Source organism: Chlorocebus sabaeus, chromosome 11 (genome assembly GCF_047675955.1).
Source record: "Chlorocebus sabaeus isolate Y175 chromosome 11, mChlSab1.0.hap1, whole genome shotgun sequence".
Lineage (NCBI taxonomy): Eukaryota > Metazoa > Chordata > Mammalia > Primates > Cercopithecidae > Chlorocebus > Chlorocebus sabaeus.
The window spans coordinates 77,979,276-78,002,305 of NC_132914.1; the positions used below are offsets into that span (position 1 = coordinate 77,979,276).

General features: G+C 37.2%; 1 protein-coding gene across 2 annotated transcripts in view; it reads right to left on the reverse strand.

The window, feature by feature from the left end:
- Positions 1-501: 501 nt before the first annotated feature.
- LIN7A (lin-7 homolog A, crumbs cell polarity complex component) overlaps positions 502-23,030 on the reverse strand; it is a 150,652-nt gene continuing 128,123 nt past the window's right edge. For both annotated transcript variants that reach the window (XM_008004124.3, XM_037987639.2), the window contains 2 exons: positions 13,344-13,562; positions 502-821 (listed from right to left, as the gene is read on the reverse strand). In XM_008004124.3, coding sequence (XP_008002315.1) covers positions 13,344-13,562 — 219 coding nt within the window. In that variant the 3' untranslated portion in view covers positions 502-821. The remainder of the gene's footprint in view (positions 822-13,343; positions 13,563-23,030) is intronic.

Below are 23,030 nucleotides of genomic sequence, written 5' to 3' on the forward strand. Positions count from 1 at the left end.
AAAGAACCTAAGTTGTAACGAATGCACTCTGATAATATATATTTTGTAGAATAAATATACATTATATTCTGTTGGAATTAATAATAATAGATACAAGCAATAATTAGATCAAAAACTACAGTGCTAGAGTTCCTACCCTTGCTTCTAACAAACTGAAAGTTGAGCTAAAATTGGTCCATTCTATTAATGCATAATAAAATTCGTGGAAACAAAATAAAAAGCCGACTGCTTCTAGAACCTGAAGAAAATATAAATATACTATGATATCTTGCGATTTTCAAGAGGAAAACAGAGGTTGAACTTGCAATTAACTGGAATTCCAATTCAGACAACTCAGCACTATGGATTGTGGAGCAGGTCAGGGTAAGGGGCAATGTGTAGGTTTCTGTTACGTGGCAATACCCTTTGAACTGATGCAGTTTGAATTATAGCCTAATGAGGAGTTTGCTAATATCTGGAAAAGCTATGGACCCAAGATTCACTCAATCTTGGCCCTGGTGATTTATTTAAAAGTCACAGACTTTATTCTTCTTACACTGTTTCAGTTTGCAGACTAGCAAACCTCTCCCTCTGCACACTGAGAATTCCCACTGCCGTGAATGGAAGGTCAATGTGAGTAAAGCCCACGTGAGCAGTGGCGGTTCAAGCCCAGAGAAAGAAGGTGTCGAGTTGCCTTGGTAAAGAATTTATACACTATGTGTTCACAGCTTCTTGACAGGTATAATTATCAGTGTTGTCTTTTACTATGTGCTGGGATTCTGAAGCACGATTTCAAATTTGTGACTATCGGATGTTTGATCAAGTAGCTTTCCCTCAAGGGCCTGAAAGGGAAAAAGAGTGAAGAGAAATCAGTGATTAGTATTCATTTGTCAACTACAATATGCTAAAAATATCAAAAGAGCATATGCTATGTGAGAACAGCAAGGATTATTTTGGGTGCTATCATTCATGCACCATCTTCCACATATGAAAAAATTCGTTTGATGTTTGCAAAGGAAGTAATTATCAAATGAAGATGGAAAAGCCACAGTTGTTCCCTAAAATGAAATAAAGAACACCAGTTTGGAAACATTTCAAATGTAAAACATTTCTCTCTTCCATTTCTAGATGATTCTATTTTTCCTCATGAAGGCAAAGAATAACCAACATTTATGTTATGACTCTTAGGGCTTTTTGTAGTGCTTTTGTTGAGGTGGAAGCCAGCAAAACCTCCCTCTGCTGGGCTGGAAGCACCAATATTCCTTCTCTGACGCAGACATTAAATCTGTCTCTCTTCATAAGGTCAGCCTGACACCACGTGGAACAGAATAGGCAATTGCCTCTATGGTCAGATTTTGGGGAGCAGTCTTGCCAGACACTTCCCCCCATACCTGCCACTCTTCCACGATTAGGGGGTCATTTCTTTCAGAAAGAACAGTGATTTTTACATCTTTGTTCTCTAAGCTGCAGATATTTTTATTTCAGTGAATGCCAAGCACCATATTGAAAACAGATTTTAACAAAATCGTTCTGTTTACTTTACGTCAACACTCTCCAGCTGCCGTGCTTTAGAGAGATGTGCCCAACCTCCCCTGGGGCCTACTGAGTGGATTGAACACCGTGCATAAAGCCATTGTGTTTCCTCAGGAGTCACTGAGATATTATATAACAACACATGAGCGTTAACATTTTAACTATTACAACATCACCACTCCGACTACTACTCCTATGACTAATGAAAATTTATGGAGTGCTCACTAAGTGTCACACATTTTGTTAAGAGTTTCACTTTTTTTTTCATATTTAATCTCCACAACAGACCATTTTACTGAAATCTTAGATTGAATAACTTCCTAAAGGTCATTTAGCTATACAGTGACCCTAGACTGAGGTTTTTTTTTTTTTTTTTTGAGATGAAGTAAATCTTTGCTTCCCGGGCTCAAGCGATTCTCCTGCCTCAGCCTCCTGAGTAGCTGGGACTATAGGCGTGTGCCACCAACCCCAGCTAATTTTTGTATTTGTAGTAGAGATGGGGTTTCCCCATGTGAGCCAGTCTGGTCTAAAACTCCTGACTTCAGGTGATCTGTCCGCCTTGGCCTCCCAAAGTGCTGGGATTACAGGTGTGAGCCACTGTGCCTGGCCTAGAGGCTGAGTTCTTAATGAATGATATGATAATATAACTACATGTCCTGAAGGAATGGGACTCAGAACAGGTGAATTTGGGTAAGTCTTGGATCTTTTCATCTATCCAGGGCAGGAGTCAGCCTGAGAGAGGGCACTGGGCATTCAACATGTGGGCCACTGACATACCTTTTGGGAAGAACCAGCTGCAACAAATGTTAATATTGCCCTCAGTCATGATTTGTAATTTAACTGATTAACAATTTATTTTTAACAAAAGCTTCTTTTCCATATTAGTGTGAATCTGGTTGATCAAATTGCCTTACTAACTCTTAAAAGAGCCATTGTGGTAGAAGAATAGTGCCTCCTCATCCACTAAATGTTAGGTCCACATCCTAATCTCCAGAACCCATAAATATGTTAGATTACATGACAAAGGGAAATTAAGGTTGTAAATGAGATTAAGGTTGCTAATCAGCCTATGTTAAAATAGGAAAATTATCTTGGATTATTTAGTTCAACCCAATGCAATTAAAAGTGGAAGAGGGATGGGTCAAAGGAAAAAAATCACAAGAGAAATTTAAAGAATATTTTGAACCAAGTAAAAAAGAAAAAATAAAAATGTTTTGATAAGTTGTGGGAACAAAAAAATGAATCATCTATACCTCTATCCTAGGAAACTAGAAAAAGGGCAAATTAAATCTAAAGTAAGCAGAAGAAAACAAATAATAAAAATTAATGCAGATTAATTTTTCATTAATAAAAATTAATGTGGAAGAAATCAATGAAATTGAAAATAGGAAATTAATAGAGAAAATCAATGAAATCAAAAGCTGATTCTTTAAAATGATCAATAAAAACCAAGCACTGTGGTGCATGCATGCAGTCCCAGCTACTCAGGAGACTGAGATGGAAGGATTGTGTGAGTCCAGGAATTTAAGTTCAGGCTAGGTAACATAGCAAGACCCCCTGTCTCAGAAAAAAATAAAAATAAAAAGACTGATAAAATCAATAAACTTCTAGCCATGCTAACAAAAAGGAAGAGAGGACACAAATTATTACCAATATTAGAAATGAAAGCAGTCACATCACTACAAATACCATGGACATTAAAAGGATATTAAACAAAATACTATGAACAACTTTATATCCACCATTTTGATAACCGAGATAAAATGGACCAATTCCTTGAAAGACACAATCTGCCAAAACTCACATAAGAAGAAATAGACAATTTGAATAAGTCTATATTTATAAAAGAAATTGAATCAATAATTAGTAACATTCCAAAGCAGGAAGCACCATACCCTGATAGGTTCACTGGAGAATTCTACCAAAATTTAAGAAATAAGTTATACCAATTGTCTATAATTGCTTCAGCATATCAAACAGAAGCAGAGGGAATACTTCCTAACTCATTCTATATGGCCAGCATTACATTAATACCAAAGCCAAACGAAGACACTAGAAGGAAAAAAAACCTAACTACACACCAATATCTCTCATGAAAATAAATTTTAAAATCCTCAACAAAAGTTAGCAAATCAAATCCAACAAGATATAAAAATGTTAATGACCTTAATGTCCATTCATAAGAGATTGATTATTGTATACCTAGACAGTAAGACTTTACACAGATATTTAAACTGTAGACCTAAGTCTACTAATGTTAACCATATTGTTTAATTTTTAAAAATCAGGCTATAATTTAGTATGTAAAATATGAGTGAAAATAAGCATATATATATATAAACACATACATATAAACATACATATATAGAAATAACATGTCTGGAGAAAAAACAATGTGTACTAAAATGAAGTGAGATCATAGCTGAAAGGTTAATTTATTCTTTATAATTCTCTACTGTCTAAAAATTTTGCAATGAAAAAGTGTCACTTTCATATACAATAAACATCAAATGTAAATCAGCAGAAATAAATTAAACAGTTTTACAAGCACCAAGACAACAACACAAGTGAAAGAGGGGGACAGAAAAAGAGCGTTGTGATGAAGGCAGAGGTCAGAGAAATGCAATGTGAGAAGGACTCCACCACCGCTACTGGTTTCGAAGACGGAGGAAGGGCCCAGGAAGCAATGAATTTTCCCCCCAGAGCCCCCTAAAGCCCAGTAAAACTGTGTTGGACTTCTATCCTATAGAATTACAAAATTTATTTTTAAAATTTGATATTCAATTGGCAAATAATAATTGTATATGTTTGTGATGTACAAATTTGTGATGTACAAATACATTTGTGATGTACAAATATATTGAATTGATGTTTTGATATGTTTACAATGCAAAATTATTAAACCAGATAAAATAATTAACACATTTTATCACCACACATACTTATTTTTTGTGGTGGAAATATTTAAAATCTATCCTTTTAACAATTTTGAAATAGACATTATTATTTAACTCATCATTCTGTGCAATAGATCACTAAAGCTTATTCCTCCTGTCTAACTGAAACTTTATACCCTTTGGTCAACTTCTCCCCTTTCTTTTCCTGTTCACCCTTCTCCTGTAACCTCTAATAATCACCATTCTACTCTCTACTTCTATGAGTCTTTTTTTTTTTTTTTGAGACAGTCTCCCTCCGTTGCCCAAGCTGTAGTGCAGTGGTGCGATCTCAGCTCACTGCAACCTCCACCTCCCGGGTTCAAGCAATTCTTCTGCCTCAGCCTCCTGAGTAGCTGGGATTACAGGTGCACCACCACGCCTGGCTAATTTTTGTATTTTTAGTAGAGACAGAGTTTCACCATATTGGCCAGGCTGGTCTCAAACTCCTGACCTCGTGATCCATCAGCTTCGGCCTCCCAAAGTGCTGGGATTACAGGTGCGAGCCACCGCACCTGAAGAAGTCTAACTTTTTTAGATTCCACTCATAGGTGAGAAATGTGGTATTTGTTCTTCTGTGCCTGGCTTATTTCACTTAGCACAATGTCTTCCAGGTTCATCCATGTTGTTGCAAATGACAGGATTTCCCTCCCTTTTGAGGCTGAATAGTATTCTGTTATGTATATCCATTTAACTGATGCTGGACACCTATGTTGCTCCCTTACCTTAGCTAGTGTGAACAATGCTGCAATCTACATGTACTGCAGGTATCCTTTTAACATGCTAATTTCGATTCATTTGGATATATCCCCAGAAGTGAGATTGTTGGATCATATAGTGGTTCTAATTTTAGTTTTTGAGGACCCTCCTCTATATTTTTTCCCAAAATGTCTGTATTAATTTTCATTCCCACCACTGTTGCATAAGGATTCCTCTTACTCCACACCTTTGCAAACACTTGTTATATATTTTTTTTCTTTTTTAAAATTTAAAATGTTACTTTTTTTTTTTTTAAGAGATGGGAGTCTCACTACATTGCCCAGGGTGGACTCAAATTCCCAGACTCAAGCAATCCTCCTGCCTCACCCTCCTCCTCCTGTGTAGCTGGGACTACAGGTGCTTGCTACCACATCTGGCTTTGTCTTTTTTTTTGATAATAGCCATTCTAAGAGGTGTGAGGTGAGATCTCACTGTGGTTTTAATTTGCATTTCCCTGATTATTAGTGACTGAGCATTTTTCATGCATCTGTTGGCTATTCCTTAGGCTTCTTTTGAGAAATGTCTATTAAGTCATTTCCCCATTTTTGATTGGGTTGTTTTCTTGCTATTGAGTTTTTTAAGTTTCATACATATTTTGGATATTAGTCCTTTATCAGATATATGGTTTGCAAATATTTTCTTCTAATCCATGGGTTATTTCTTCAGTCTGTTAATTGTTTCCTTTGCTGTGAGGAAGCTATTTAGTTGGGTAGAATCCTGTTCGTCTATTTTTACTTTTGTTGCCTGTGATTTTGGGAATGTATCCAAGAAATCTTTGCCCATATCAATGTTGTGGAGCATTTCTTCTATTTTCGTCTAGTAGTTTCATAGTTTCAAGTCTTACAGTTAAGTTTCCAATCCTTTTAAGTTGGTTTTGTTATGGGGTGAGATAAGGGTCCAATTTCATTCTTCTGCTTTGGATATCCAGTTTTCCCAACACCATTGATTGAAGAGATTGTCCTTTATCCATTACATGTTTGTGGTACCTTTGTCAAAAATCAATTGACGGTAAATATGTGGATTTATTTCTGGGTTCTCTAGCTTGTTCCATTGGTCTATGTGTCTCTCTTCATGTCAGTGGCATGCTGTTTTGATTACCATAGCTTTGTAATAGACCCCAAGGTCAGGTAGTGTGAAGGCTTCAGTCTGGTTCTTTATGCTCAAAGTTGATTTGGCTATTTGATGTCTTCTGTGGTTCCATACAAATTTTGGGATTTTTTTTTCCTACTTCTGTGAAAAATGACATTGGAATTTTGATAGTAAGAGCATTGAATTCTACAGCATTACAGGAGACAATAAATTTGTGTTATTTTAAGCTACTATATTTGTGGTAATTTTTATGGTAGCCATGGAAGGCTAATCTTTGAGGATGAAGTACTTTGAAGTATAGGGTACTATTTTAAAGGTAATTGATAAGGGTGATTTGGATAACTGCATGAGACTGAATCCCCAGACAGTTCACAAATATGTCTGTGAAGTGGGGTCAGGAAAAGTAAGGGCAAGTCCCACTGAACAAAGAGGCAGTGTGGCAATATGAGTAAGAGCAAGAGGCTTTAAAGCCCATGTTCCTGGGTGTGAATCATGGCCCTATTACTTGTTACAATAGATGTGAAATGTTACGCACATTTAAAAAACTCCTATATGCTTCAGTTTCCTACTTTATTTTTAATTTTTTTAATTTTTGATTTTTGTGGGTACATGATGTATATATTTATGGGGTACATGAGATGTTTTGATACAGGCATGCAATGTGTAATCATCACATCATGGAAAATGGGGTGTGCATTTTCTTAAGTATTTTTCCTTTGCGTTACAAACAATCCAGTTATACTCATTTAGTTATTTTTAAGTGTACAGCTAAATTGTTATTGACTATAGTCACCCTGTTGTGCTGTCAAATACTAGGCCTTATGCATTCATTGTGTTTCTGTACCCGTTAATCATCCCCACCTCCCTCTCCACTCCTCCACTATCCTTCCCAGCCTCTGGTAACCATCCTTTTACCCTCTAGCTCCGTGGGCTCAATAGCTTTGATTTTTAGTTCCCACAAATAAGTGAGACTATGTGATGTTTGTCTTTCTGTGCTTAGCTTATTTCACTTAACGTAATGATCTCCATGCTGTTGCAAATTACTGATTTTTTTTTTTTTTTTTTTTTCCTGAGACAGAGTCTTGATCTGCCATCCAGGCTGGAATGCAGTGGCATGAACTTGGTTCACTGCAACCTCCACCTCCTGTGTTCAAACGATTCTTGTGCCTCAGCCTCCGAAGTAGCTGGGATTATAGGTGTGTGTCACCAGCTCCGGCTAACTTTTTTTTTTTGTATTTTTACTAGAGATGGGTTTTTGCCATGTTGGCCAGGCTGGTCTCAAACTCCCGGCCTCAAGTGATCCGGCCGCTTTGGCCTTCCAAAGTATTGCGATTACAGGTGTGAGCCACCATGCCTGGCATGAATCTCATTCTCTTTTATGACTGAATAGTGCTCCATTGTGTATAAGTACCACATTTTCTTTATCCATTCATCTGTTGATGGACACTTAGGTTGCTTCTAAATCTTGGCTAATGTGAACAGAGCTGCAGCAAACATGGGAGTGCAGATACCTGCAGTGAGAACCTTCAAACTGTTCTCCATAGTGTTTGTACTAATTAGTTTGCTACTTTAAAACAAGATTAAACATAGTACCTAATCTTCATAAGGCTATCGAAAAGATTAAGTAATTTAATATATATGAAGCACTTAAAAGAGTTCTTGGCATAAACTAATTGTTTAATAAGTGTTAGTCAGCTTTATGATTATTTCTGTCCAGTGTTCTGCTTGGAAACTCTGGGTTCCTTGCATTCAATTTTATTGGAGTCATCCCCTGGAACTTGGTTTTCTCAGTGACTGGGCCGATAGTTTTGGTAGTAATTCCCTGGATTAGATCATCAGGATCATGTATGTGGTAATGCTAGAAGAAGGTAGAGAAGGCTTTTAAAGGTAGGCAAAATAAAGAAAATGGGGGGTCTTCAGAGTAGGGGAAAAAGAGATTTGGGGAGGCTACTGGCAAATGCTAGCAACTTTGTAAATTTAATAAGATACAGGCTGGTTTTGACTGAAATGAATTCTCCACCCTAGATCCATCATGGAGGTCAGGGACAAGATTTTGGTCTTGACGTCCTCAGAATGTTGATATCTCCAGAGATATTCCTCTTTCTTCTTACTTTTATTTTTTGAGAATCTGGGTGAAATATGATATACATGGAGTCACAATAAAAAGCTGAGGTGCTTAAAGCTGAATAAATATAACACTCTGATATGGTTTGACTGTGGCCCTACCCAAATCTGAACTTGAATTGTATCTCCCAGAATTTCCACATTGTGGAAGGGACCCAGTGCGAGGTGACTGAATCATGGTGGCTGGTCTTTTCCGTGCTGTTCTTGTGACAGTGAATAAGTCTCACGAGATCTGACGGGTTTATCAGGGGTTTCTGCTTGTGTTTCTTCCTCATTTTTGTCTTGCCGTGACCATGTAAGACGTGCCTTTCGGGCTGGGCATGGTGGCTCATGTCTGTAATCCCAGCACTTTGGGAGGCCGAGGTGGGTGGATCACTTGAGATCAGGAGTTTGACACCAGCCTGACCAATATGGTGAAACTCCGTCTTTACTAAAAATACAAAAATTAGCCGGCCGTGGTTGCAGGCACCTGTAATCCCAGCTACTTGGGAGGCTGAGGTGCGAGAATCGCTTGAACCCAGGAGGCAGAGGTTGCAGTGAGCCGAGATCGCGCCACTGCACTGTAACCTGGGTGACAGAGCGAGAATCCGCATTAAAAGAAAAAAAAAAAAAAGTGCGTTTCCCCTCCAGCCATGATTCTGAGGCCTCCCCAGCCATGTGAAGCTGTAAGTCCAATTAAACCTCTTTTCGTTCCCGGTTTCAGGTATGTCTTTATCAGCAGTGTGAAAACGAACTAATGCAACTCTTTCTCAAAAAAAGTGGGTATAGCACTAATAAAACCCTTATTCATATTCTCTGTTTACATTTCTAGCATATTATTATACAGCAATAATACTTTTTCATTTTAGAAAATGTAATCTATATCGTTCAATATTGTCAAATACAGAAGTTGGGGGAAAGACAATTGATTTTTACTTTAAGAGAGTTTACAATTAAAAATAAGCATAAGACACAAATTCCCTGCACAGTACTTGCATTAAATCTGTTTTCCGTTTGTATTCACTATTTATCATTGCTAGATGCTTTATAACTTTTACCATCTCAGATTAAAAAACACATTATTTCTAATTTCAGAGCAGAAATTGTATTTCATTCGATAAACAATAAGATAATATCAGACAAGTATTTTGATTTTAATTGGTTTTTGCTTGACTGGTTAAATTTTTAAAAAATCTGAGATGCTTAAAGTCTAATAGTTCAAATTAGCTTCAAACTTTTTTCAGAAGCAACCATAGTAAGAATTAACAAGTGTGACAAATCCCATTTAGTCCTTAGAAATCAAATTAATTAAAATGTAATTAGGAGCTAATGTAGGTCTCTTTGACTGAAGTCACCATAAAAATCCATGAACGACATGACTTGGTTATATTTTATTTGTACCTGAAATGGTCACTACAGTTTTATCTCAAGGGACCATGCTTGTGTGTATTGCAAGTGCACAAACATAAATTTCATGTTCACTTAAATAGAACTCTATTATATCTCATGCCAGAAAAAACACGGTTTGCATAATAAAGGCTTTTTACTAAAAATACTAACTAGTCTTTGGTAGTGAAACCATAGGAAATTTAATGAAGATGGATGGAACGGAGAAATGGAATTGAGTAATACCGCCCAGCAAATAATTCTGGCCAAGTTGTATACTTTTAAAGATGATTGAATGAGCATAATATTGGAAGCCTTTAGTAAGACCTCAGAAGTCTGAATGGCAACATACTTGTTTCAAAATACTTGCACAATTTTACTATGGACCAATGTGGCAAATCAATTAGGAGAATTGGTATACATCTATATTATCAAGGATGAGAGAAAAGTTAGTAAAAAGAGTGTAAATGTTGAACTAAGGAATAATGCATTGTCATTACCACAAAAGAGATCTTTAAGAGCTCTAAAAGTACAAATGTAAAGTGGCTTTACATTTGGAATGGATAACAGAGAACGATGTGGACAAAATGACTTGTCCTTGTCTATCTATAGACCTCTGTCTCAACTACATCATCCTGGACCAAGTCACCATATTTCCTGCCTGGACTACTATACATTAGCCTCCTAATTGGTCTCTGCTTCCACTCTCAGTCTTCAATAATCTATTCACACAGCAGCCAGAATAATCTTTTAAATAAATCAGACCATGTCACTCCTGTGCTTAAAAACCTTTAGTAGCTTCCAGTGCAATAAAATCTAACTTCCCTCAGTGGCTCACAAAGCTCTCTGTGACCTGGTCCCCAGCTATCCCATTGACCCCATAGCCACCACCACTGTTCTTCTGACTCACTATTCTCTAACTACTCAGGCATTCTTTCTGTTCCTCAAATATGCCTGTCACAGAGCTACTGCATTGGCTATTTCTTTCTCTTTTTAGTCTTTTTTCCTGGCTTCTTGTGATTCAGTCTCATCGAAATGTTACCTCCTTTGAGAGATCTTCCCTGATCACACAGTCAAGTTACCACCGAGCAGTTCTCTATTTAAACCCCCTTTTTTACTCTGCAAACTACTGGTCCCAATAGGATATTTTTATTTACTTGTTTATTTGTTTATTAACTATCTCCTGCAACCAGAATGTAGGGATGAGGGCAAAAACTTTGCATTATTCACACCATTTTTGCAGCTCATTAAACAGTGCCTTGCTTATAACAGTGTCAAATAAATGTTCAATAAATGTATTTTTAGGATAGAATGCAATTTTAGATAAAGATACTAAAACATGGTATGTATAATAAAAAATACCAGCCTATGAAAGATAGATTGTTGAATTCCCAGGATTGTTGGAGGACAAATTCCATACCGTTTACCCCCTTTTCTATGTAGCTTCTTCTTTTCACAAGTGTCACAAACAACTGAAAGCCTCATGTTATATCCAGTGTTTCTCTTTGTGCAAATAGTAATCTGATGTTGAATGACCTAAAACCAGTATTACCTACAATCATTTTTCCAAGAATATTTGAAGCTCACTTCAAATACACATTCGCAGACATCATAGTGTAAAGGTATCTAACAATATGAACTGTCTTCTCTAAAGGATAGCAAGGAAAATTTATATAACTTGAAAATAGCTGATGTTGGCAGATGAAAACCTGGTAGAGTAAAAAGGGAAAGAATTCTATGTTTCTTGTAAATGTAGTCATGGGAGATCCACTGAAGCTATTTTAGCTTCATATTTTCATCTAATAAACTTTTTATTGATACTTGCCTTGAAGGGATTTTTTCTGAGGATTAGGGACAAAATGTGATAAGGGCATAGGGCATAGTAGGGACTTCAAAGATGGGGTCTCTTAACATTTTTTCTTCAATTTTCTTGATAATATATAGCAAAACCTGATTTAGTATTCTTTGTTACAAAGTGGAATTTAGAAAAAGGCAGGAGAATCTTAGACACATTTTATTTCTACTTTACAACTGTTTCAAAAGTCTTCAAGTTTTATTTTTAATTGACAAGTAATTTTATGTATTTATGGATTATAATGTGATGTTTCAATACGTGTGTACAGTGTGGAATGATCAAATCAGGCTACCAAAGTTGTCACCACAAATACTTATTGTTTCTTTGTGGTGAGAATATTTACAGTCCATTCTCTTAGCTATTTTGAAATATGCAATACAATATTATTAACCATAGGTACCAAATTGTATAATAGATCATCTTAACTTATTCCCCTTCTACCTAACTGAAACTTGTACCCTTTGGCTAAGACCTTTTCCCTTTTCTCTCTCTCCCCTCCTCTCCCAACCTCCCAGCCTCTGGAAACCACATTCAACTCTCTACTTCTATGAATTAAAGTTTTTCAGATTCCACACATAGGTGAGATCACGTGGTATTTGTCCATGCCTGGCTTATTTCACTTACTATGATGTTCTCTAGGCCTATCCACGCTGACAAAAATGACAACATTTCCTGCTAATTAAAGGCTAAATATTAAATGGTATTCGTGTGTGTGTGTGTGTGTGTGTGTAGGTAGATATAGATATCTATCACATACTTATCACTTTTAAAGAAACGTATTCATTGATAGCACTTCAGTTGTTTTCATATCTTGGCTGTTGTAATAATGCTGTATTGAACATGGGAGTGCAAACATCTCTTTGACATATTGTTTTCAATTCCTTTGAATATCTCCCCAGAAACAGAATTGCTGGATCATATGGAATTCTATTTGAACTTTTTTGAGGAAAATCTGTATTGTCTGTCAAATTGGCTGTAGCAATTTATATTCCCACCAACAGTGTGCAAGGGTTCTCTCTTCTCCACATCCTCGCTAGCACTTGCTATCTTTCATCATTGTGATGATAGCCAATTTAAAAGGTATGAGGTGATATCTCTTTGTGGTTTTAATTTGCTTTTCCCTGATGATTAGAGATGTTGAGCATTTTTTCATATAGCTGTTGGCCATTTGTATGTTAGACATACTTTAAAGGAGCATGAGAACTTCAGAATCTCTTAGAGCATGGACAGTGGCAGGTCTCAGCTTCATTCTTTTCAGTGGGGCACTTTTCCAATAAATTGTATCTCAGTATTCTAAAGGAGATCTTTCCATAGTCAACGCTATAAGGTTGTGCAGTTAATACACCGTGTAAAGGTAACTGGCCAACAGGGTGAGTGAGGCCTGGAATCCAGCTCACACTCTTCTCCTTAGGATCCGGGTTTGCACGAGGCTGCATTTTCTTACTTTGTCTAAAAGCATCCTACAGCCCATACTTGTCCCTTTCAAAGTACATCATTTTCCAAATTATCTTGCATTTGTGGAGCATATAGCTGAATGGCATATAAACTATCTTGTTTATACATTTTTAGATCACTGTCTTTTGTTTGATTGATTTTGTTTGGATTATTTAAAACTAATGGTTTTGTTTCAGCTAAGAAAATATATTTTAGAACATTATATATATATATATATATACACTCCTTGTATCAAATAAGTCACTTCTCACCTATGACATGTGATTTTGTTGTGTTTGTTGCTGCTGCTGCTGTTGCTGCTGCTGAATTAGCAATTGCTGCTGCTGCCGACGCCTGGCTGTTCGTAGCTTTTCAAAGCGAGCCTCCATTTCTTCCAGAACTTTTGGGGTGTATCGCACCACCAGCTTGACGCTGTCTTTAGCAGCCTTGAGTAGTTCCACAGCTTTCTCATGGTGTTCTCCTTCCACACTCTGAAAAGACAATGACACTTCTTAAAGGGAGGAGGTTCCATGTTCTTTTCCCTGAGAGACAAATCTGAAATTAGTATCATATTAAGGACCCCAAATTTAAATTTTTAAGAAAGCATGGCAAATGAGTTATCTTACCATCATCGTTATTGTGTATTACATTGTGATTAAACTATAAGCAGGTTAGGCTGCGCGGGGTCACAGAATGGACTGCCTGGGGATTCAGGTTATGCGGGTGAAAAGCAATGAAGACCTAAGTTATAAGCAGGTTAGGCTGCACGGGATCACAGAATGGACTGCCTGGGGGTTCAGGTTATGCGGGTGAAAAGCAATGAAAACCTAAGTTATAAGCAGGTTAGGCTGCGCGGGATCACAGAATGGACTGCGTGGGGGTTCAGGTTATGCGGGTGAAAAGCAATGAAGACCTAAGTTATAATGCTAACATTAGGAATGAAATTTCCAAATTGCATCTGGAAGAGTAAATGCACTAGTCAACAAAATTTTGAAAAAGATTAAAACATAGTAACAAGGAGGAAATTTCTCTATCAGGTATTAAAATTTATTAAGAATCTACAATGATTAAAGTGGTATCTTATTGTGTGTATAAAAGAGATAGTAGAACATAGCACAGAGTCCAGAAGGAGAGTCATCACATGGAAAGTATTATTTATTATAAATGTGGACTTTAGACCAAAGGAGAAAAGGGCTATTCACTAAATTAAATAATACAAAATAATGAAGACCCAGCCGGGTGCGGTGACTCACACCTGTAATCCCAGCATTTTGGGAGGCCAAGGTGGGTGGATCACAAGATCAAGAGATGGAGACCATCCTGGCTAACACGGTGAAACCCCGTCTCTACTAAAAATACAAAAAATTAGCCAGGCGTGGTGGTGGGCGCCTGTAGTCCCAGCTACTCAGGAGGCTGAGGCAGGAGAATGGCGTAAACCCGGGAGGCGGAGCTTGCAGTGAGCCGAGATAGTGCCATTGCGCTCCAGCCTGGGCGACAGAGCGAGACTCCATCTCAAAAAAAAAAAAAAAAATTGTTAGCCTATGTAAGATTGTAAGGTTTACAGCCATCTCAAAAAAAAAAAAAAAAAAGAGACCCAATTTCATACACTATGCTAAATATAACAGATTAATTAAAATTTAAATGTAAAATAAAAACATAAAATAATTAAAAGAAAGGTGAACATTAATCATTTTTCAATAGAAAGGGAATTCTTAATTTAAAATACCCAGGGAAATATAACCACAAAATCAGATGTACACAGTGTAAGTTTCTGTCTCAAACACTGTAAAAAAAAAAAAAAAAAAAAAAAAAAAGGGCAAATAAACCAGAAAAACACTTTCAGTATATAACTGTCATATACTTGGTGCAAAAGGGATTTTTTCTGGTTTATTTGCCCATTTTTTAATTTTTTGAGACAGAGTTTCACTCTTGTTGGCCAGGCTGGAGTGCAATGGCCCGATCTGGGCTCATGGCCACCTCCACCTCCTGGGTTCAAGCGATTCACCTGCCTCAGCCTCCCGAGTAGCTGGGATTAAAGGTGTGCAACACCCCGCCCGGCTAATTTTACATTTTTAATAGAGATGGAGTTTTACCATATTGGCCAGGCTGGTCTTGAACTCCTGACCTCAAGCGATCCACCTCCCTCAGCCTCTCAAGCTGCTGGGAGACAGGCATGAGCCACCGTACCCAGCCTGCCCTTCATTCTTCTAACAAATCAATAACGATCTAAGCAGAATGAGCAGTTGATATGCATGGACAAAAAATAAAAAATAAAAATGGCCGATAGACCTCAGAAAAGATGTTCAGACTCCCTAGTAATCAAAGAAGTATAGACCAACATAAAACATTTCTTTTCTTTTTTTTTTTTTTTGAGATGGAGTCTTGCTCTGTCACCTAGGCTGGAGTGCAGTGGCACAATCTTGGCTCACTGCAAGCTCCACCTCCTAGTTTCACGCCATTCTCCTGCCTCAACCTCCCAAATAGCTGGAACTACAGGTGCCTGCCACCATGTGCATCTAATTCTTTCCATTTTTAGTAGAGACAGGGTTTCACCGTGTTAGTCAGGATGGTCTCGATCTCCTGACCTTGTGATCCGCCTGCCTCGGCCTCCCAAAGTGCTGGGATTACAGGCGTGAGTCACTGCGCCTGGCCAATATTTCATTTTTGACTTAAAAATAATAAATATGTATTTTTAAATTTGTTGTACAGACAAGGACATAGGAAAATTGGACTCAGACTGCTAATAACAAAAAACTGGTGAAATTTTTCTGGAGGGCACTATTGTTATGCATTGAATAACCCCTTATTATAAGTGAATAATTTTATATTCAGAAAAATCTATTCAGGATATAATCAAATATGCACACATACTTGTAAGATAGATACGATAGAAAACAAAAAACGAAATCAATTCTTGGCTTTTGAATTTCAAAACAGTATTTTGAACATCATGGCATAGACAATACTTGGAGAAACTATGATTCCTCTAAGCAAACACAAAGCTGCTTTTTCCCCAGTCTTCTGAAGAGTCTCCAGGTTGGGATGATGGAGAAGCAAAAAGAAGAAAGTCATAATTAGACTTTATAGGACCCTAAATAAGGAGACCCTGGGTCCTGCGCCTCTGACCTGATCACCAGGGCAAATGACAGAACCCTTAATTTACAGGATTGAACTGCCAAGGCCTTTTTGCCTTGCTTCTTGGGTAAAGTACAGAGAAAAAAAATTCACAGTGCAGTGTGATGGATGAAGACTGAGATAAGCTTAAAGAGTGTCAGAACACCTAAGAGTCACACTGAAGAGGCAGAGACGGCCACCCTCAATTGCTTGACATTACATTTTCACAATCCAAGCAGAAGGGAAACTCAAAATGGACACTAAATTGAGTTACGGAAAAATAAAGGAAGTGAAATCTTAAGCACCCTTGAGTTATACCTTCAGATTCGTAATTTCTACTGCAGATTGGGAGACTTAAGGGATCATTTGATCATTGGCTTAGTCACTCAACTAATATGTTTATTAAGCATTTATTCTATGAATTATAGTCTACTACATTTCTTGAGAAAACTTGAAAGAAAGGTAAACTTTGACAGCATCGTGCAATATAAACCCTATTTTCCGTATGTTTGTAATTTCTTTATAACTGGTCCCACGATGATTTGTTAATGCATAGAATTTTCCTTTGAAAGGAAAACTTGGTGATTTGGTCGTCTATCTACCCTTCTCTAATTTCTTTTTTAATATTAAAACTTACATGTTTTTATGTTTTAATAATAATGGTTCACCCATTTTCTAGGCCAGATCATCAATCTGTAGACTTCTTTGTGGCTTTTGTTCTATTTGCTTTTATTTAATAGGGTTGAGATTCTAGGTCAGACCTTTAGAGGCCCATTATCTCTGTTTTGGCATTGTGTCTGCAATTCAGTTGCCACAGGAGAGCTGTGGTACTAATGTGTGTGGGCCACTAGGCTCTCACTGCGGTGGTGAAGAGTTGGGAAAAACATGGCTGGCTGGTGTACCACATACCAGGCACTGCAAAACCATCAAGGTTATCCTCTTCCAGTCCCTGCTCTGCCCTCTCCCACACAGTTAACAGTGTATCAAAAGTGGACCCCACAGTTGCCAATTCCAGAAATTTTGCCTTCATGCTTTATCTTCAGTTTAGACAAGGACTCAGATTCTCTTTAAGGCTCAGCAGAGTCAACAGGTCTCTTGGTTTGGTTCTACTGTCTTTCCCACCAGGACACAGAGTCACTGTGAGAGATCTGGGCAGTGTCACAGTTCCTTACTTGTACTATTGAAATGCTTTACTAACATCCTACAAATTATATCACTAAGCAGCTAAGAAGTGAGTTTTAGAAAGAGATTAAGAAATATAAGCATGCTTCAAAAATTTTTATTTCAAACACTCCTCAACTTTGCTTTTTAGTTGTTTTCAGAAGGATATCTTAATTCTTGTCTTAAGGATTATTTTTGTGGCCTTCTTTCCCCCACTAGCTTTGCCTACTTTGTAAATACTTTTGAGTGCATATGCTTGTCTCCTTAACTTATAATCTCTGGAGTGCTTTCAGTCCGTCGGTATAACTTTGTAAGAAGGATAAGGCAATTTTCTCTTCTTCCTTCTTTCCCTTTTAAGGTAAAAACAAGAAATCAAACCATATTGTCACAGAAGTCTTGTTGCATGAATAAAAAGAAGCCGAAAGATCTACTCAGCTAGTGTATAAATGTTGATGTGCAGCCCTTCACAGGTATTCCTTACGCCCTGAAGGTTTAGCATCTATTCTTGCTTTTGACTTAGTGTATGTCTCACTCTTAATGAAAGTATGCATCATTTCTAGCCTAAATATTTAAGACGTATTTTGAAATGTGATAGATTATTTATAAACAGTTAAGCTGTTTTTATCAAAGCTGTATATACAAGCACTCCTGATTCGGAGGTGTCTTTTATAACAACCAGTGTAAGTTTGAGCAATCACTGAAAACTTGTAGCACCAGCTTTCTACATAGGCTGAGAAGGTGGTTCTTATATGACTTAAGAGCTCTAAAAATACTTCTTATTTTAAAGTGAAACCCCCTCTTCCATTTAAAACCTGAAATTCTATATTTTTAAGTTTTATTCCCTTGGTTTAAGAGTTTTGTTGTACCTATTGCATTAGCATAAATTAATTTAACAAGGTCTTGCAATGGACATCTGGTAAAATTGGATTTTATTAAGAAGGTGAGGAGTGATGAGAAGAGCCTGAGGGTATAGTAGGTTCCCAGGAAATATTTTGACCAAAGAAAAGTATAGCCTAAAACAGAAAAAACCCTAAAAAGAAACGTTACCTACCCCACAATTGTGCCTAGGCTGGCCATGAGCATAGATGAAATGAATTAAAATGCACTACGAAGACTGAACATTCCCATACTGAAAATGCTTCTATCTTTAGCTCATAAGTCTTTTAACAATAAACATAAAAATTAATATGAGGTCAGGCACAGTGGCTCATGCCTGTAATCCCAGCCATTTGGGAGGTTGAGGCAGGAGGATTGTCTGAGCCCAGGAGTTCAAGACCAACCTGAGCAACATGGCAAGACCCTATCTCTAAAAAAAATTTTTTTTTTAATAGCTGGGGAGAGTGACATGTGCCTGTGGTCCCAACTACTTGGGATGCTGAACCAAGAGAGTGGCTTGAACCCAGGAGGTCGGGGCTGCAGGAAGCCATGTTTGTGTCACTGCACTGTAGCCTGGGCAACACAGAGCGAGACTCTGTCTCAAAAAAAAAAAAAAAAAAAAAGTGTATATATATACACACACACACACACAATTATATACATTAGTTATATATAATAGTTGTATACTATCATATACAACTATTTGAGGGCTCCTTTCCATATATATATATATATATAGAGAGAGAGAGAGAGAGAGAGCGCCTCAAATAGTTGTATTACGATAAATACAAACTAATAAAATACTAAACTGATAGAAAAACCATACAAACTGGATTCACTATAATATTGATATACAAAGAAATATATTTTCATTTAGGAAGCTGGGGAAAAAATAGCTCAGTAAATAACCAAAGGCATACATGTTTCATCAGCAATCTCATACAGCAGTAAGCTCTAGGCAGCTTTCAAGTTAGTTAATTTGATTGAAGTTTAGCAAATCAATGTCTGATAAATGAACCAAGGTTTTATTTTCTTTGTTTTGCTTTGAGATGAAGTCTTGCTCTGTCACCCAGGCTGGAGTGCAATGGCACAATCTTGACTTACTGCAACCTCCATCTCCCAGGTTGAAGCAATTCTTGTGCCTCAGCCTCCCGAGTAGCTGGGACTGCAGGTGCCCACCACCATGCCCAGCTACTTTTTGTATTTTTAGTAAAGACAGGGTTTGCCACAATGACCAGGCTGACCTTGAACTCCTGGGCTCAAGTGATCCGCCTGCCTCAGCCTTGCAAAGCACTGGGTTTACAGGAATGAGCCACTGCGCCCAGACTCAACCAAGTTTTAAACATGGCTGCATTCTGATCATTCAACAGTTTTTCTATTCGTATACACTGTGAGATATCAAAATGGCAGGTTATTTCTGATATGCTCAATTTCCTGGTTGATTAAGGATCATCCCTTATAAGGGAGAATTTGAATTGCACTACATACATGAATTTGCTCATGACATGTGCTCTCTCTCTCCCACTTCCATAGAAGGTTAAATTTTGACCCTGGCTAGATCTCAGATGGAAGCAATACCTGCCCAGGGAAGCAATCATGCTATCTGTGTACCATCAGTCATCAACTGGCCAAGTTTTTAGGCAGATTTTTCTCTGTGGGAATTACATAGACATCATCCCGATCCAGTTTTCTGATGGGTAAGTTACTTAAATACTTTGTTGGACAACAAGAGTTGACTAGACCTTGTGGTTATTCAAGGAATATTTACAGCCAGGTTTATGCATAGACTCCTAAATAACATCAGTCATTCCTTTAGATTAAAGGCCAAATGATGTTATCATCATCTGGAGTAAAGGACATCAAGGGTATTAGGTAATTATACCTTAGTGAATTAGATAGCTCAGAAACACAGAACATTTTACCTAAAAAGACCTTTAGAAACAATCTCATGTATGTCCTTATATCTTAATACATAAGGAAACAGACCCCAAGACTGGCTATAACTTACTCCATTTTATAAGTCTGTTAGTTGTAGGTCTGGATTAGAACTCATTTTTCTTGATGACTGCTCTTTCAACAACCCCATGCTAATTTTCTAGCTTAACTAATCCAGAAATGAAATACATGGAGTGTCATTTTTGTGTGATGTCAAAGGATAGGAACTAATGGCAAGGAAAACATCTGTCAACTCCTAGCTCAAAGGTGTGAGCTGGAGTGAAGGAGCGGCATGGGGCTACCTGAAGGGCTCACTACTATTAGGATTAGGGGATTATGATTCTCAACTTTGTCTTTTTTTTTTTTTTTTTTTTTTTTGAGTCGGAGTCTCGCTCTGTCGCCCAGGCTGGAGTGCAGTGGCGCAATCTCGGCTCACTTCAAGCTCCGCCTCCCAGGTTCAAGCCATTCTCCTGCCTCAGCCTCCCGAGTAGCTGGGACGACAGGCGCCCGTCACCACGCCAGGCTAATTTTTTGTATTTTTAGTAGAGATGGGGTTTCACCGTGTTAGCCAGGATGGTCTCGATTTCCTGACCTCGTGATCTGCCCGCCTTGGCCTCCCAAAGTGCTGGGATTACAGGCGTGAGCCACTGAGCCCGGCTTGATTCTCAACTTTGAAAAGGCCCAGCATAACCAAGAAAAGACCTATTCCTTTCCCGCAAATATAACAGTGATTATTTTTCTCTTATGATAGTTTTACTTTTGTTCCATGAAGGTCTTTTACTGTCATTTTATTTTGTGTGTGTGCTTATACATATAAATGTGTGTAAACATGCATGTGTGTATATGTATACTGTAGTTTTTATTGACCATTTATTAAGTAAAAGGCTGTTTTCTGTGCATTCTGTCTAATCCTTGCAACACATCTGTTAAAAAGGTAATGAAAAGATTAAGAAATGTGTCCTAGGTCACCAGATAGTAAGTGGAACAGATCAACCTGCAAGGAGCTTTATCTGTTTCTAGAGTCTAGGCTCTTACCTACCAATCCTTAATCTTAAATAAAATAATAAAAAAAGTAAGTATCATATTGGCAGTTTTCCTTACTCATGTTTAGGCCAGTCACTCTTAAACCTTTGATGTACATAGAAGTCAACTGAAGAAGTTTTTAAATATAGAGACCTAAGCTGTTCCCAGCCTTGCCATATTAAGATCTGTAGCAATATGACCTAGGAATATATAAATACAAAACTCTGATTCAACCATCCAGTCTCTGACATGTAGATTTGTGTTTGGACATACTACTCTGAACCCAAATAGAACTAACCAAAATAGTAAATGTCATCTTAAGGGTTTCTCTACAACCTTACTACAGAAAAAAGGTGTTGGTTAGATGAGGGAAATCTTATGATTTTGCCTTGATGTAGCTCTACAGTTGGCATTCTTGATCATTATATAAAAGCAATGTTGATTGAGCATTTAATTAAGAAAGTATTATCTTTGAATTAGCTACATGATATACAGTAATGCCTCCTTATGCAGAGTTTCAGTTACCCATGGTCAATCAACGTCCAAAAATAGGTGAGTACAGCACAATGGGATATTTTGAGAGAGAGAACGAGACATCACATTCACATAACTTTGATTGTAGTACATTGTTATACTTGTTCTAGTATTGTTGTTATTAATCTCTTACTGTGCCTCATTTATAAATTAAACCATCCTAAATATGTATGTACAGTAAAGGAAAAAATATAGTATACATTATTCAGAAAAGAATTTTATGATGTTTCATCTTTCCCTTGTTTCAAATATGTTAATTTTCGTGTTCTAAATATAGTCTTTATTGATTAAGAAAAGTGGAAAAAGTATTAAAAGTATCACATTTATCTCTTGGAAAAATGTGCTAATGACCTCCCATAGTACTTTGTTCTTGCTTTATGCTAATATCTATCACAACTGCACTATAATTTATCACTAGACTGTCCAAGAGGAGGATGAGTCTAATTTATTTATCTCTATGTCCAGCATTTATTATGAACTCAATAAATACTTAGTCAATGAATATAACATCAATATAAAATATAAAGTCTCATAGGCTAAGGAACCAGTATTGCCTAGGTTTAAATCTGAGCTTCCCTTACCAGCTCTGTGAACACAGACAAGCTGCTTAATATTTCAAAGCTTCACTTTCCTTGCCTGTAAATTATGCATCATAGTGTACTTAGTTTATAGGATTATTATGAGCATTACATTTAACATACACTAAGCACTTGGAACAGTTCCTGGAATTTACAAAACGTCCAACAAATGTCAGTTCTTTGTTGAACTATTTTCTTGGTGATAGTGTTGCTTAGGGCTTCAGATGTTCACAGACAACAGCAACAAAATATGATTTTACCTTTGGTGTAGGTAGAAGTTTTCTTTATATTATTTGGGAAGCAAAAGTTTACCAAGTAAATTAATAGTGTATGGGGCTTGTTGGAAGAATGTTTAAAACTACTTAGGTGAATCCACTGCCGTTAATCATCCTCAAGTAATTTAGTGGCATCATTTCCATTCATACAATTGATATGCTAATTACAAATGGTCATTAGTTATTCATGAAAACCGTTCCTCTCAGTCCCTCAACAATGTCATGCTCTGTTAGGTAAAGAAGGAACGTGCAGGAGATTTACCTGATAGGAACATGCATAATGTGAGGGAACTTGAGAGGGGAAAATCATCAAATGACTAAACACCACAAAAGAGCAAGGAGGTTAATGGAAAAAAAGTGTATATAATTATACATATTCTTATCCTGTGAGAGCAGTTAGAAGTAGAAGAATTTTTGAATCATGAAAGTGGAGAATGCAGAGCATTATCAGTAAGCCTGGGGG